General features: G+C 39.5%; 2 protein-coding genes across 3 annotated transcripts; both read left to right on the forward strand.

Moving 5' to 3' along the window:
* The first annotated feature begins 556 nt into the window (after nt 1-556).
* LOC111801679 (protein SCAR3-like) lies at nt 557-9,435 on the forward strand. Of its 2 annotated transcripts, XM_023685776.1 has the most exons (9): nt 557-912; nt 2,438-2,601; nt 3,416-3,539; nt 3,629-3,758; nt 4,260-4,327; nt 4,402-7,231; nt 7,333-7,437; nt 8,920-9,027; nt 9,110-9,435. In XM_023685776.1, the coding sequence occupies exons 1-9, from the start codon at nt 758-760 to the stop codon at nt 9,158-9,160; spliced, it is 3,735 nt and encodes a 1,244-aa protein (XP_023541544.1). In that variant the 5' UTR covers nt 557-757; the 3' UTR covers nt 9,161-9,435. The 2 variants fall into 2 exon arrangements, with proteins under 2 accessions (XP_023541544.1, XP_023541545.1); XM_023685777.1 differs by lacking the exon at nt 557-912 and having other exon boundaries at nt 2,512-2,601; nt 3,405-3,539.
* Nucleotides 9,436-15,224: 5,789 nt separating this feature from the next.
* On the forward strand, nt 15,225-15,935 carry LOC111802234 (dof zinc finger protein DOF1.5-like). Its single transcript, XM_023686528.1, has one exon. The coding sequence runs from the start codon at nt 15,315-15,317 to the stop codon at nt 15,780-15,782; it is 468 nt and encodes a 155-aa protein (XP_023542296.1). The 5' UTR covers nt 15,225-15,314; the 3' UTR covers nt 15,783-15,935.
* Nucleotides 15,936-16,294: the final 359 nt, after the last annotated feature.

Raw genomic sequence — 16,294 nt, forward strand, 5'->3', positions numbered from 1 at the left:
TCCAGCTTCCCCTCAAAGTTTTTAAAAGGCACCGGGAAAGCCCTTATAAATAGTGTTTTGTTCTCCTCCCCAAATTACGTGCCATCTCACANTATATATATATATATATATATATATATATATATATTTAATATCTATTTAAATTGATTTAAAATTTAGTATTATAGAAGACACTAAATTAAATTTATTGATACAATCCATTAATTTAAGTGACTATTAGACAAATAATTAAAAATATAAAAAATTTGTTTTTAATAATAATAAAAACAAACTAAACTTTAATTTAACCAATATTTTTGGAGTTATATTTTTAGTATAATTTTTTAAAAGATAATAAATGACGTCATAAAAAATCGGTGCTTTCGAACACTTATGAGTCCAGCTAATATGAGGCCCTATCAAACTCCAACCAATCCAAGGATGACACGTCAGAAAGGGATAGAGATGTCATTTTGCTCAAACAATCGTGGTGTTTTGGGTATTTTAGATTTTGTTTTTTAATTGTTGGAGTGTAATTAATATATGAATATTATTTTTGTATTTATTTTTTGAAAAGGAATGGCTTCAGGAGTTGGCAATGTCCTACAAAGCTCAGAGCAGCTCCCTCCGTTCGGCAGCTGAGCTGCTTCAATCCCCACAACAACTCTCTCTCTTTCTCTCTCTTCCCTTATCCCTTCAGTCACCTACAATTTCACCGCGTTTCCCTTCCAATCCACTTCCTCCAATGCCGAGAGCAGCGCAGGGGAATTAGGGGAAGATGCCGCTCGTCAGGGTGCAGGTCAAGAGCGAATTCGGGCTTGGAAAGCCCCATCTCTACAAGGAGGCCAATAATGAAGATCCCAAAGCTGTGCTTGACGGTGTAGCCGTTGCTGGCCTCGTTGGGATCTTGAGGCAGTTGGGTGATCTTGCGGAGTATGTTTCTTTTGCTTTCCCTGCTCTATATATATGATGCTTCGGCGGTTTAGTTTCGAGTATTGAATGTATTTATGTTCTTGTTTCTAGGTATTTCTTAGGTCTCTTAGATTAATCTAAGTTAGAGGGAATCAGTGGAGTTATATTCACATCTGGAAATGGAAGGAATGTTTGGGAATGTTGAAATTCACTTGGAAATTGATTAGTTCCTTGAATGGGAACTTCATTTTTGTATCTTGTTTAGGAAACAGATATGGGAAGGAGACAATCAAATCAGAGTTATTTGGTTGGGATTCTAATTCTTTTTTAATTATGTTTTTTCATGATTCATTTCATACCTACTAGTTATTGAGAAGTTCTCTTAGAATGTGACAGACTCAGTGACTTAGTGAGTGTTTAGTCCCCTAACTCTTTCGCTTTTTTCTTCTTTTTTTTTTTTTTTTTTTTTTTTAGAATATTGCATCGTAGTTAGGGTGAGTGTGAGATCCCATATTGGTTGGGGTGGAGAACGAAGCATTCTTTATAAGGGTGTGGAAACCTCTATCTAGCAAGCGCGTTTTTAAAACCTTAAGGAAGCTCGAAAGGGAGAACCCAAAAAGGACAATGGGTTTGGGCCTTTACAAATGGCATCATAACCAAACACAGGGCGATGTGTCAGCGAGGAGGCTGAGCCCTGAAGGGGGGTGGACATGAGACGGTGTGTCAACAAGGACACTGGGCCCTGAGGGGGGTGGATTGGGGGTCCCACATTGATTGGAGAAGGGAACGAGTGCCAGCGAGGACGCTGGGCCCCAAAGGGGGGTGGATCGTGAGATCTCACATCAGTTGGGGAGGAGAATGAAACATTCTTTATAAGGGTGTGGAAACCTCTGGGGTCCCACATCGACTGGAGAAGGGAATGAGTGCCAATGAGGATGCTGGGCCCCGAAGGGAGGTGGAGTGTGAGATCTCACATCAGTTGGAGAAAGGGAGTGAGATCTCACATCGGCTGGCCCCCGAACGTCCTCACTGGCACTCATTCCCTTTCTCCAATTGATGTGGGACCCCCCAATCCACCCCCTTCGGGGCCAGCGTCCTTGCTGGCACACCGCCTCGTTTCCACCCCTTTTGGGGCTCAGCCTCCTCATTGGCACATCGCCCAGTGTCTGACTCTGGTACCATTTGTAATGGCCTAAGCTCACTGTTAGCAGATATTGTCCTCTTTGGGCTTTCCCTTTCGGGCTTCCCTTTAAGGTTTTTAAAACGTGTATACTAGGGAGAGGTTTCCACACCCTTATAGAGAATGCTTCGTTCTCTTCTCCAACTAATGTGGTATCTCACCAAAATGGTGCTAGACCATTAGAATTTCATTAGGAAATAGTTAGAGTTCGTCTGTAAGTTGTCTGAAAGATGATCATCATCTTTGTGTTGATATGCATATAGGGTCTTTGAAAAATACTTTCACTTTGCTTGGTCCTTTGTGCAATGCAAGTATGTTATTAAACAACATTTATACTGAATGGGATGTTATCATCCTGTGTTGTAGATTTGCGGGGGAGGTTTTTCATGGCTTGCAAGAACAGGTGATGGCAACAGCTTCCAGGAGCCGCAATGTGATGGCTCGTGTCAAACATATTGAAGCTGCCCTTCCTTCCCTAGAGAAGGCAATACTAGCTCAAACAAGTCACATTCATTTTGCTTACACAGCTGGTATGACTCAATTGCTACCTAAATCATTGATTACTTAGACTAAAACATTAGTTATTTCAACTTTTTTGGTGCTATCGACTTGTCCGTTGTAAATACTCTGGACCTGAATAGAGAATCCCTTGTCAGTATGGGTTAATTCGTAAAAATGAAGAGGAACTGCTCTAAACTCCACCCCTGACCCGTAAACACGTACACAAACTACTATTTATTGGCTAAAATACAGACTCCAGCCATATGGTATTGTTTGTACCTCACTTCTACCGTGTATTCTCTGTTCTCTAACATACACGAGTGTTAAATATTTCTTGGCTAAGAAGCACGGATATGGATACAAAACATAGACACAGTGACATGTCATTTTAAAAAAATAAAGGACACGTACACGATAAGGATACAAAACATAGACACAGTGACATGCCATGTTTATTTGTATCTATTTAGAATGCTTAACAAGCATTTCATATGTGTCCATCAAATGCTGGACTCATATTCACTTGATACAAATAGTGTTTGACTCGTATCTATTGTTCTAACAAGTGTTTGATGCATGTCGAATAAGTGTCGAAGTGCCCAACACACACTATCCAAACTAAAGGTCTGTGCTTCTTAGCTGCAAAGTGATGTTTGAAGGAGGTAAATTTCTGATTCACTGACAGGACGAGTGATCCTAGTTTATTTTAACTCGGTACTGGTCACGAACTTATCTTCATAAACTGGGTTTGTGTAGATGAGCTTTAGAGCAGCGCAGTTACAGTTTTCTATAGCATTTTAGCAACATTTGATATTTGCATAATGTAAAGCAGTTGCTTTGCAGGTTCTGAGTGGCATCCTCGTATTCAAACAGACCAAAATCACTTCATCTATCATGATTTGCCACGATTTATTATGGATTCCTATGAAGAATGTCGTGATCCTCCACAACTTCATTTGCTCGACAAGTATGTTCAGTTCGTTATCGTTGTTTAACATATTTCTTCTTATTGAAAATGAGAGGCAAGCTTGACAATGTTGTTCTTCTCTCCATTAGATTTGATACCGGGGGTCCTGGATCTTGTTTAAAGCGTTATTCAGATCCCACATTCTTCAGAAGAACATCAACCTCAGGAAAAGTAAGCTTGGAGAAGGTTCGAAGTGATAAAAAGGCTCAAAAGATCAAGGTATGTACTGAAAATCTAGGGGTTGTGCTATGTGCACTTCTCGAATAAGTGGCTAGCTTTCTAGTTTTTTGTAACAGCCCAAGTCCAAGCCCACACCACTAGCAGATATTGTCCTCTTTGGGCTTTCCTTTTCAGGCTTCCCCTCAAGGTTTTTAAAACGTATCTGCTAGGAAGAGGTTTCCACACCCTTATAAAAAATATTTCGTTATCCTCCCCAACGTGGGATCTCACAATCCACCCCCTTCAGGGCCCAGCATCCTCGCTGGCACTTGTTCCTTTCTCCAATCAATGAACCTTGAGGGGAAGCCCTTGAAGGGAAAGCCCAAAGAGGACAATATGTGCTAGGTAAGCCATTAACCTTAGAACTCAAGGGCACAGTAGTACAACCTATAGAACAGATCCTGGTCAAATGGTCGAGAATGTGGAGTCATTGTTTTATTTAATATTCTTGAAATCAAAGATTGGCTCTGTCATTTTGACAAATAAATTAACAACGCACAGAGAAAACGATCGTTGATGCGCAACGGAGAAGTGACATGTGGTGCATCAATTCCCAATTTTAATAGCAGGTATTACAAACTAACAGTTAGTTTTTGGACATTTCTTCTTTAGTTGAATAGAACACTGACAACTAAATATGCAGCTTGCAGTTTAACTCCATTTCCAATGAAGTAGCTTCCTTCTCTCAAACTGCTACAGCTGATATGAGGATGAAATCAGATGCTGGGGAGTCTTCAAATTCTTTTGATTCCGGAACTGGGTCACGATATACCGGAAGTGTTACGAAATTAGATTCTTCCTTGCAAACTAAAGAACAGGAATTTAGGGAATCTTCAAATTCAAGCATGATGCAGTTTAATGATGCTGTTGATTCATTTGCCATAGATGAACAAAGTAGGATGGTAGATGATAAATTTCAATTTGAATTAGATGATCCCATTGATTTGAGTTTCTGTTCTCATGTCACATGGGACGTAAAGGCAGAAATAATGAAGCCCAGGAATCAGCAAGATAGTGTAGAAAAGATAGAAATGTTGCAGCCAATAGGTCAACAGGATGTTAGAGAAATGGCTGAAATTATGCAGCCGAGAACCGGAAAGGATGTCGGAGAAATGGAAGAAATTATACAGCCAATGTCCCAACAGGATGTTAGAGAAAAGGAAGAAATTGTGCAGCCAAGGACTCAAAAGAGGGTTAGAGAAATAGCAGAAATGTTGGAGAAAAAGTCCCGACGGGATGTTACTGAAATGACAGAAATTGTGCAGCCAAGGACTGAAAAGGGTGTTAGAGAAAGGGCAGAAATTGTGCAGCCAAGGTCCCAACAGGATGTTAGAGAAATGGTGGAACATGTGGCGCCTAGGGCTCGAACGGATGTCAGAGAAATGGACGACATTGTGCAGCCAGGGTCCCAACAGGATGATACAGGAATGACAGAAAATCTGCAGCCAAGGACTCAAAAGGGTGTCAGTGAAATGGCAGACATTGAGCAGCCCAGGACTCAACAAGATGTTAGTAAAATGGAGGAACTTGTGCAGCCAAGGACTCAACAGGGTGGCATAGAAAAGCCAGAAATGGTGGAGCCGGGTAGTCGACAGGGTGATAGCGAAAAAGTGGAGATAGGGGAGTCGAGGCGTCAACAGCATGATAAAGATGAAGAATATAATGTTCCTATACCTGAATCTACCCTGGATCCACAGGAAATGGAAGGCTTTTACCTCAGAAATGATGAACAAACGAGCACGCCTGCTAGTAATGGCCACCTGCTAGAATCCGTTAATGACGGGAATGTATTTGATGAAGTCGAAAGTGAAACGGATAATTATATGGATGCCCTCAACACCATTGAGTCAGAATCTGAAAGTGACCTTGATTGTCAGACGAAACGAGAAGTCGAGCCATGCTCATCCACTATAAAGTGTGAAGTAGTAGAACCAGTGCATGACGTCCTTGAATTGAGTTTGGATCCTGATATTTCGATTCTTAACCCGAGTAATGAGCCTCAAACGTCCTTTGACAAAGGTATGATGTCCAGTCTGCCAAATTTAGTTTCTTCAGATAGTTCTTACCATGATCAAAGGCTCGAAAACGCCGTGAAGGATTCTAACCTCGACGATCCCCTAGTAACTAATTTGCATGACAAGGAAAGTTCCATATCAGAATCTGATATCAGTGACTCCTTCCCTCCTGACTCCACTTCTAGTTTCGAGGATCAGTCGGGAGTTAAATTATTGAACACGGTGCACGAATCGCTCGAATCTGAAAAAGCTTCTTTCTCCAGCAATCCGTTAGATAAGTTCTGGACTAATGGTGGCTTGCTTGGACTTCAGCCATCAAAACCTCCTTCTTGGGCTGTGTCAAATGCTTCTCGTGAGGACGCGAGTAAAGGCGAAAAACATGGCCCTTCTCATCATGCGTTTTTGATCAATGGTAATGCACAAGAAATGAAAATGGGTACTTTTCCCAAAGATGCTATTAACAGTGAGAATGATTCAACTTCTAATAAGTCCACATTGCATCACGATGATCAGAAATACGATACGTCTCGGGTATTGTCAAGAGATGAAAGTCCTGATATTAATCATTCAAGCAATGGATCTAGTTGTGTCCATATGAATGATATGGCAGAAACCATTATGGAGAAAGATGAAGATTCCAATCAGAATTCTGGACTTGGCCATCAATTGCTTGTAAATGGCTTTCATAGAAAACTAACGCTAGTACAAGATGAAAGGTTTGAGACTACGTCTGGTCCAGATTCATGTCCTCCTTCACCCCCACTTGATCACATGAAAATCTCTTTCCATCCTGTTTCTGGTTTTGAAATTTCAAAATTGAAATTGAGATTTCCCGACGACAGTGAAGGCCGAGGAAGCACGAACGACATATTTCCATCGTTTCAGTTGGCTCCCGAGGAGTCTATTTCTGTGCATGAGATTGGCTCTGAGTCTGATGACGACGACACGTTCTGTAGATCATCTCCATGTATGTCAGATGATTGTCTTAGTGATCGCTCTAAGTCGAATTCTGACCTGTGGGAATCAGACGACGTTTCGGGAAGCACGTGCAAGAATTCGTATGATTTACACATATCACAGATGGCATCATCATTTGAGGGAATCACAAAAATTGGGACTACTGTGGACGGTGAAAGTGAAAATTTGTACACTAGGAAGGGCATGGATGAATCGTTTTCGGGTCCATTACTTGATCTTCCATGTTTTGACATTGTGAACACTGTAATGATTGAAAGAATTGATGATATTGATGCAATGAATCTTCTTAAGCCGCAATGTTCAGATAATCCTGCTCCGGCTGTGCCTCCTCTTCCTCCTGCACAATGGTGTGTATCAAAAACATCCTTGAATGTGTCTGAAGACCTGAAGGATTTATCTGCTCGGTTGGAACACGTAGAACCAATTGTCTTGCAGCAGCAAATAACTCATGAGCCCATTGCAACCAAGCCAAATGACAAGGTAAATAGTAGTATAGTGGTTATTTTGATAGCAAACATAAACAACCAGGATGACTTAAGGCGTGGGAAGTTCTAATTGTTTACACATATTATTGAATGTAGAAGCCAGAACAAGTGATGGTGGATGGTAAAAAAGAACTAAACCGCATTGGAAATGGCCAAGTGATGGATGCGAGGGAAGATTTTCTGCAACAAATTAGAGAAAAAGTAAGAAATTTTCTTACGTTTTTGTTTAACATTCGTTTTCTTTTATTGATTTAGTTTGATTCTGATGGATATTGAATTACCCTAATGGATGTGAACTTGCGGCATATGTGTAATAGCCTAAGCACACCGCTAGCAGATATTGTCCTTTTTGAGTTTTTCTTTTCGAGCTTCCTTGAGGTTTTTAAAACGCGTTTGCTAGGGAGAGGTTTCCACACCCTTATAAAGGATGTTTCGTTCTCCTCTCCAACCGATGTGGGATCTCACAATCCACCCACCTCCGGGGCCCAGCGTTCTCGCTGACATTCGTTTCCTTCTCCCATCGATGTGGGACTCTCCCAATCCACCCACACCCTTATAAATGGTGTTTCATTCTTCTCCCCAACCGATGTGAGATCTCACAATCTCCAGTCAATGTGAGACCCCCCCAATCCACCTCCCTTTGGAGCCCAACGTCCTTGTTAGCACACTGCCTCATGCCCACCCCCCTTTGAGGCTCAGGCTCCTCGCTGGCACATCGCCCGATGTCTGGCTCTAATATCATTTGTACCGGTCCAAACCCACTACTAGCCGATAGTGTCCTCTTTGGGTTTTCCATTTCGGACTTTCCTTCAAGGTTTTTAAAACGCGTTTGCTAGGGAGAGGTTTCCACACTCTTATAAAGGGTGTTTTGTTCTCCTCCCAAACTAATGTGGGATCTCACAATCCACCCCCTTCGGAGTCCAGCGTCCTCACTGACACTTGTTCCCTTCTCCAATCGATGTGGGACCCCCCCCCAATCCACCCCCTTCGGGGCCAGCGTCCTTGCTAGCACACTGCCTTTTGTCTACCCCCTTCAGGGCTCACCCTTCTCGCTGGCACATCGCCTAGTGTCTGACTCTGATACCATTTGTAACGGCCCAAGCCTACAACTAGTANGGGCCCCCCCCCCCCCCCCCCGGGCTAGTATCCTTGCACCGCCTCGTGTCCACTCCCCTTTGAGGCTCAGCCTCCTTGCTGGCACATCGCCTGGTGTCTGTCCTCTTTGGACTTTCCCTCAAGGTTTTTAAAACGCGTTTGCTAGGGAGAGGTTTCCACACCCCTATAAAGGGTGTTTCATTCTCTTCCCCAACCAATATGGGATCTCACATTGTGATACATGGTCAGTTTTATTCCTTGCACAAAAGCTCTGCAAATCAAATCATCCAAGTATACAGACTGGTTTTGTTGTGAATTCAACTCTATACTAATACCAAGGCCATAGCATGCATACATTAGCATTTGTGCATTCGGAGATCATACGCATGAACTCACGTCGGCCATCATGTTTGTGACGCATTCGTAGTATTCTTATTATATTAACTAGACATTTGCCTCTATACTTCTGAAAGCTGCCCTTGAAGATTCTTATATCATAATTTTTGTAGCCAAGATTTCCTTTGTTCAAATAAGATCAAAAGTTGTATAGTTCATGTTAATAACTATTCTCGACCATGTTATCCCCAGTCATTCAACCTAAGACCTACAATGACTGAGAAGGCAAGTACTACAGCAGGACCTGCTACCCATGTAAAAGTCACAGCAATTTTGGAGAAAGCCAACGCGATTCGCCAGGTTCTTCATTGTCTTGTTTTCCAACTATGCACACTATATATATACATGAAAGACTCGCCATAACTATTGAGTCGTTTCGCAGGCTGTTGGAAGTGACAACGGCGAAGATGACGATTCTTGGAGTGATGCCTGATTGTAGAGATGAAACCTATGTTTCCCGGAGACAACTCTCATAAAGATGCTAATAGTTGCATGCATATGTAATAAAACTCATGGTATGTCTTGTGAATAAGCTTCCTTTTTGACTTATATTCCCTTAGAGAACTTGTCAATTCCTTGTAAGCATTGAGAATTGAGTATTAGGTGCTGGGAAAGATATGTTTCATCATACTTGCAGGCTGCAGCAAGCAATAGAGTGCATGAAAGAAAGCCTGAAAATGCTTGTAAATTCGACTCTTTTAGCTTTTACTCTGCCTCTTCAATTGTCTTTGTGAGATCCCACGTTGATTTGGGAGGAGAATGAAACATTCTTTATAAGGGTGTGGAAACCTCTCCCTAGTAGACACGTTTTAAAAACCTTGAGGGGAAGTCCCGAACCCTGAAAGGGAAAGCCCGAAGAGGACAATATATGCTAATAGTGGGCTTGGACTGTTACAAATGGTATTAGAGCCATATATTGGGTGATGTGCCAATGAGAGGGCTAAGCCCCAAGAGGGGTGGACACGAGGCGATGTGCTAGCAAAGAAGTTGGGCCTCGAAGGTGGTGGATTGGAGGGTCCCACATCGATTGGAGAAGGGAACAAGTGCTAGAGAGGACGCTGGGCCTTAAAGGGGGTGGATTGTGAGATCCCACATTGGTTGTGTGGAAGCTTCTGTAGCAGACATGCTTTAAAAATCTTGAAGGGAAGCTCAAAAGGGAAAGCCCAAAAAAGACAATATCTATTAGTGGTGGGCTTGAGTCGTTACAACCTTTCTAATCAATATCTATTCTGATTGGATTAGATTGACCTTTTCCTCCCTCCGAAAGTTAACGTTTTGTTATCATTCATGGACGGAAAAGAAAAGAAATAAAGAGTTGAAAAGTGTTGCATTCCATGTAAGAAGACCAAAAGGGGAAGTAAAGTACGTTGGTAAAGTCTTCAAAGAATCATTCAAAGAAATACTTAAAAAAAAAAAAAAAAAGGTCAAGTCTTGGATTGTAACATCCCAGAAACTACAGAATTTTATTGACCAAGAAAGAGCAACTTCCAATGGAAGAAACTCGCCCTAAATCTTCCCATACCCGTCTCAATTTAATAGGTTCTTGAACGGCATATATAATTAGTCTAATAAACGATTAGGTGATATCAAGAAACATGCCGTACTAATCTAAAACCTCATGAATTTCGACCCATATGATTGAACTAACGAAAACGAACGTGCACCTTGTTGGTATAGATATAGATAGTAAATTTTAGTTTTTATTATAAAATTTGTCCCTTTACTTGTAGGAGTACATCTTGGATCTGCCGATTATGTTATGGACGAAGTCCTACTCACGGGAACCTGGTCGAATTGAGAGAAGCCCTAAGTATTATTGCGGGTCAATCTATTAGAGAACCTGGTCGAATTGAGAGAAGCCCTAAGTATTATTGCGGGTCAATCTATTAGAGAACCGAGTACTCAACTAAGATTAAGAACTTTTTATACGGGCGGCACAATTATAGAAGTGCCAACATGGCTTTGGCTAATGCCTTATCTTCTTCTTTTATTTTTTTTCTAGAATTCTTGTTTGAGAAAAAGAAATAAATAAATATTATAGGGTTTATATTTTAAAGTTTGATAGGGAAACCTTTCAACTTGTAGCACTGATTGGAATGAACAGTGTATTAAAGAATATGATAAAAAAAAATTAATTATTTATTTCTTTTAACTTTTAGTCTATTTAGTCGTAAATTTATAAATTTAAACGTTGAAAAAATTTTAAATTTTGTGACTAATAGATTATAAAAATTTAAAAATATTTAATAGATTTCTACGCGTTTGACATATTCAAAAATTTTAAAAAGTAATTGATTATAAGTCTAGTTTTACTACATTTTTTCCGAGTTTACATTACAAAAATAACATGCATTGCTTTATATCACCTAAAAATGAAACTTTTATCTTCCATGTGATATTTAAGAGTTCGTGGTATCTGGCTCTAATACCATTAGTAACAGTTCAAGCTCACCACTAGTAGATATTGTCTGCTTCGGCGGCGCATTATGTATTGTTGTCAGCCTTACGATTTTTAAAACGCGTCTACTAGAGAGAGGTTTCCACACTCTTATAAGGAATATTCCATTCTTGAACATCCATCCATCTGAGTTCCATCAAGCATCAAACTCTCCTGTGTTCATGCTAAATCATTTACGGCGTATATTCCATATAGTGGGTGCATAATCTAACCTTTGACACATGGGCTGAGGCGCAATATCGGCACACTCGTGTCGTCCAGTACTGTCTTTGAAAGACCATTTTTAAAGGATGACGTGCAATATTGGCACATTGTGTCGTCCGTTACTGTCCTTGAAAGATTCTTTTCAAAGGATGACGCCCAAGACGCTCGCCCATGTTGTGACACACGTATGTGTCACAGGTAGCTTGCTTAGGCCACAGAGGCAAGAGGTAGTGGAGAGCCAACACCATGCCTCCCCCTGTAATACATTTTGAGGCATTGTTAATCCTTCTTGAGTAGATGTCTTTTTGGCGAGCGAACATACGATCTTGTGCATAGTTCATAGAGTACCCGATTGACACCAAAATTTGGCAAGGTTTCATCTTTCATATTGACAGACTTAATTTTTGAGTTGCGTGTCGAAACTCCAACTTCAGATTAAGGCCCGTGGCCCTACCCGACCCTCTCTAAGCTTGTCTTCAACACTCGTGTCGCCTCATTCTCTCGAACCTTGTATATGCCTCGACTTAGTTTCAAAGCACGTTCTTGGTGTGTTGAATGATGCACCATCTTCATTGGTTATATCATAACACTTCTCAATCTTGACCTTCACGTAGCCAGATGGGCATCACTTGAGGGTCGTCCCTTGTGTGTCTAGCTAGTGGGGTCACAACCTACTTTCTCTCAATGAGGTTGTGACACGCTCCCCACTTAACCCAGTTATCATCTTTAATGACTTTCTCAGGGCACAATCGTATCATCAATTATGACAAGTAACACGTGAGTCAAGACCATGTTGCATGATCTATACCACCCTGGCTAAGCCATTTGCTACTGAAACCCACCTAGACATTCGTACATCGGCTACGCCTGATTGTTGTATGGTTGGTCTGTTGAGGGTGAGGCACGGTAGGCAATCATAAAAAAAATAAAGTTTTTGAGAAACTAAGAAGAACCAAGCCCAAGATTCGGATCCGAATTTGGCACTTGTGTGCTCAGACATTTTCCTACCTCTCTTGCAACGTGGTCACATTACTTACTCTCTGCTTCTAATAGTAAAGTCCTTCCAATATGATCTGTCCTCACTCACATGCATCCTAGAAAAGTTTTCAAAAGGTCACCCAACACAGAATTACTTCATACTCTCCATGATTGAGCTACCGAAAAAGAAAGTACACCTTGTTGATATAAGTAATGTCTTTAAATTCTTTTAAGTCTTCTTTAACCATCCTATCCTCATGATCGCAGTCTCGATTCATTCATATACTTCTCTTTTACTCGAGTATCACAAATTCCAACTCGTAACTGTGACTAATTTCAACTATTACACGAACAAATCATATTTAAAACTACATATACTAAACCAAGTTGAAGATATCAAATCAAAGACATATCTTTATACATTATAATATGAAAAAGAATCAAAACTTCAAATTTAAAAATGGAAGAAAGAAAGGAAAGAAATAGTGATGGAAAGCATCCCAAACAAAAGTGCATCTCTTTCCAATGAAAAATGGTGTTTTGTCTATCATAGCAAAAAAAGGTGTTCTTGGAAAAGAGGGTTACTTTCATATTAAGTTTATAAAAAAGATTGCTTTATTTAAAGCAAATCCATTTATTAAAAGCATTCCCTAACTTTATAACCCTTTTAAAAAACCAAGTATCATCAAAGTTAACTCACCAAATACATGCATTCAAACCCACGTAAAAAAGTCGATTCAATCTTAAAAATTTCGATTACGACCCACAAACATGTTTTCGTTTTAAAAAGTAACAAAATTTGCTACGTGGGTTCTGATCGTACAATGTTTATAGATATATATATGAAACGAAAAAGACTCTTTTAGATCAGTAAATCATGTTCGGTTGTTCTTTTAGTAAAGCTATTGAGTTGCTCTGTTTGAGAATCATTTTGTTTTAGGTTTTCTGATTCCTCGAGAATATATTTTTTAAAATAGGTATCAAAATTAAGATGGGTTTAAAATTTTGAAGAATTTTTATGTGAATGTCAACTCTGCCCATGTGCTAAGATTTGTAAAATTGTATAGATTAATTTAAAAAAAAAAGCATATTATAAACTAAATAATTGATATAATAATGAAAAAAATATATACCCTAAGTATAACGCTACCAACAATCATCCATAATTATTTATTGTTGGTAGAATAATTTGATATTATTTTTCAAACAACTTGATTATTATAATTAAAAAATTGTTATTATTTATTATAATTAAAAAAATATTATTGATTATTATAAGCATAAAATGATTGTTTGAAAAGCAAAAGATTAAATAATTTGTGGAAATTTTAATTCCGATCCAGTCCATATATTACACGACAAAATCATTTTAATTCTTTTTTTTTTTTTTAATTTATTTTTTCTTTTGGGTTGGAGAGTTGTGGGAGAGTGATGGAATTATATATATATATATATATTTTAAAATCCTCTCTCATTTGAAAAACAAAATCCCGATTTAGCTCGTTAATGGTCGTGACATTTCTTTACGTCTCCTGTTGTTTGTCTGTTTTAGCCCGTTATGTATTACCATCAGTCTCACAGTTTTAAAATATGAAAAGGAGAGGTTTCCACACCATTATAAAGAATGCACCGTTTTGTTTCTCTCTTTAACTGATGTGGGATCTCATAATCTACTATTCTATGGAGAGGGTCTAGCCCTACTCTGATCAGTGTCTCGCACCGTCCGGTGATTGGCTTTAATATCATTTGTAATAGCTCAAGCTCTCTGCTGCCATTTGTCGCCAGCCTCACGGATTTAACATGCGTTTGTTAGGGTGGGGTTTTAACACCGTTATAAAGAATGTTTCTCTCCCCTCTCCAACAAATGTGGAATCTCACACCTACCATATTATTGCATTATTTACTTGTCTTGAATTACTTATAAGAGTGAAAATTATGTTTACAAACCAACGCGAGTTCTTTTAGTATGTTTTGTCCTTACTCATATACAATACTTGAATTCTCGATGTAGATGCTACATAGTTGGTTCTCATCCTTCAGAGACTACGAGTGTAATAGGAGCATCCGTCGACAAAAGGATCACCCTAAGATGATCATCACATGGCTATTGAGAACGAATCAAATCAAATGGTTCTATTTCTCAATCTTTCTGACTTGCTCCTACTGAACTAAGATCGAAAAGATTGAGAAAAATCAGTCATTCACAACCCCACTAATGAATGATTCCTCGAAAAGTTACGGATTAGTAATCCTTTTTAGAAATCGAATGGATTCGACCTTATACATACACGAGGAAGGTAATAAAGAGATAGGTTAGGGTCGGGGGTATGTTATCTCTATTTTCGACCATTTTTTAGCTAACAAGGAGAAATCCCTCCCGACTCACTCTCTCATTGTCTATTCCGTTCTAGGCAGGTCTCTTAAAAGTGAGTCGAGACTGGGTTAGGGTCGAAGAATATAATCTCTATCTTTGACCTTGTTTAGCTAACAAGGAGAAATCCCTCCCGACTCACTCTCTCATTGTCTATTCCGTTCCAGGCAGGTCTCTTAAAAGTGAGTCGAGACTGGGTTAGGGTCGAAGAATATAATCTCTATCTTTGACCTTGTTTAGCTAACAAAGAGAAATCTCTCCCGACTCACTGTTTCATTCTCTATTCCGTTCGAGGCAGGTCTCTTAACCATTAAAAGACGTCTCTCAATGATTATCATCATATTTTTATAATGTTTAAAAAGAAAGAAAGAAGATGATAATGATGATGTAGTGAAGCAATGATGTGTACAAAAAGCTCATCCAAACCTTTTCTTTTCCTTCTCACCAACCTCTCTCTCTTCACTTACCCTTTTCCCCTTTTTCCTTTCAATTATAAAGTCCCCATTTTTAATCCCAATTCCCCAAACCACCTCTCTCTCTGCCCCTCTCTCTGCCTCTCTCTCTCTCTCTCTCTCAATGATGGCGGAGAGAAACAAGTATGAAGACGACGAGGGTGGAATCAAGCTATTTGGGACAACAATTACGTTGCAAAACAAGAGACAAATGAAAGAAGAAGACACCAACAAATCAGAATCAGCTGAAAAAAAACCGGACAAGATGATTCCTTGCCCAAGATGCAAAAGCCCCGACACCAAATTTTGTTATTTCAATAACTACAACGTTAATCAGCCAAGACATTTCTGTAAGGGCTGCCAGAGATACTGGACGGCCGGTGGCGCCCTCCGCAACGTCCCCGTCGGAGCCGGCCGCCGGAAAACCAAACCTCCTTGTCGGACCTTTGATGGGTTGCCGGAGAATTGTGTCTTTGATTCTTCAGGGATGGTGGCGGTGCAGCCGTTTGAGTTGGAGGAGTGGCACGGTGGTTTCAACCAAATTTCACCGGTGAAGCGGCGGAGAGATTGCCAAGATGGTCAAACTTGTTGATTCCTATCCCTTTTTCCCCTTTTTTTTTTTTGCTTTTGTGTCAAGAATTTCAAATTTGAAAGAAGAAACTTGTTTTTGTACAAATATAGACTTTGTTTATAGTTTTTGGGAGAAAAAAGATTGGATTTTTAATGCTATGATCTTGATCATCATCAATAATTACTCTCTTAAAGGTCAAAGCCATGTTTTATAATTGATTACATAAACACCCAATTAAATTAGGATTAAGATGCTTAATGATTGCAAGCTACTTGATTGAAAAATAGGGAGAATAGTTCTTTACATGGGTTTTGATTAATTCATTCAATAAGTATTTTTTGTATTATTTAATTATTGATAAGCTATAAAGATTCAGCTTTTTGGACATTCGAGGAAAAAAATGAGAGTTTCTCATCGATTTTGGATTGGTATTTCAGAACCCATATGATAAGATAAAAAATGTTACGATCAATAGATAGTTGAGGTGCACGCACGTTTGATGTCATGAATGTTATGATCAATATAGTTGAGAT

Source organism: Cucurbita pepo, chromosome LG09 (assembly GCF_002806865.2).
Source record: "Cucurbita pepo subsp. pepo cultivar mu-cu-16 chromosome LG09, ASM280686v2, whole genome shotgun sequence".
NCBI lineage: Eukaryota > Viridiplantae > Streptophyta > Magnoliopsida > Cucurbitales > Cucurbitaceae > Cucurbita > Cucurbita pepo.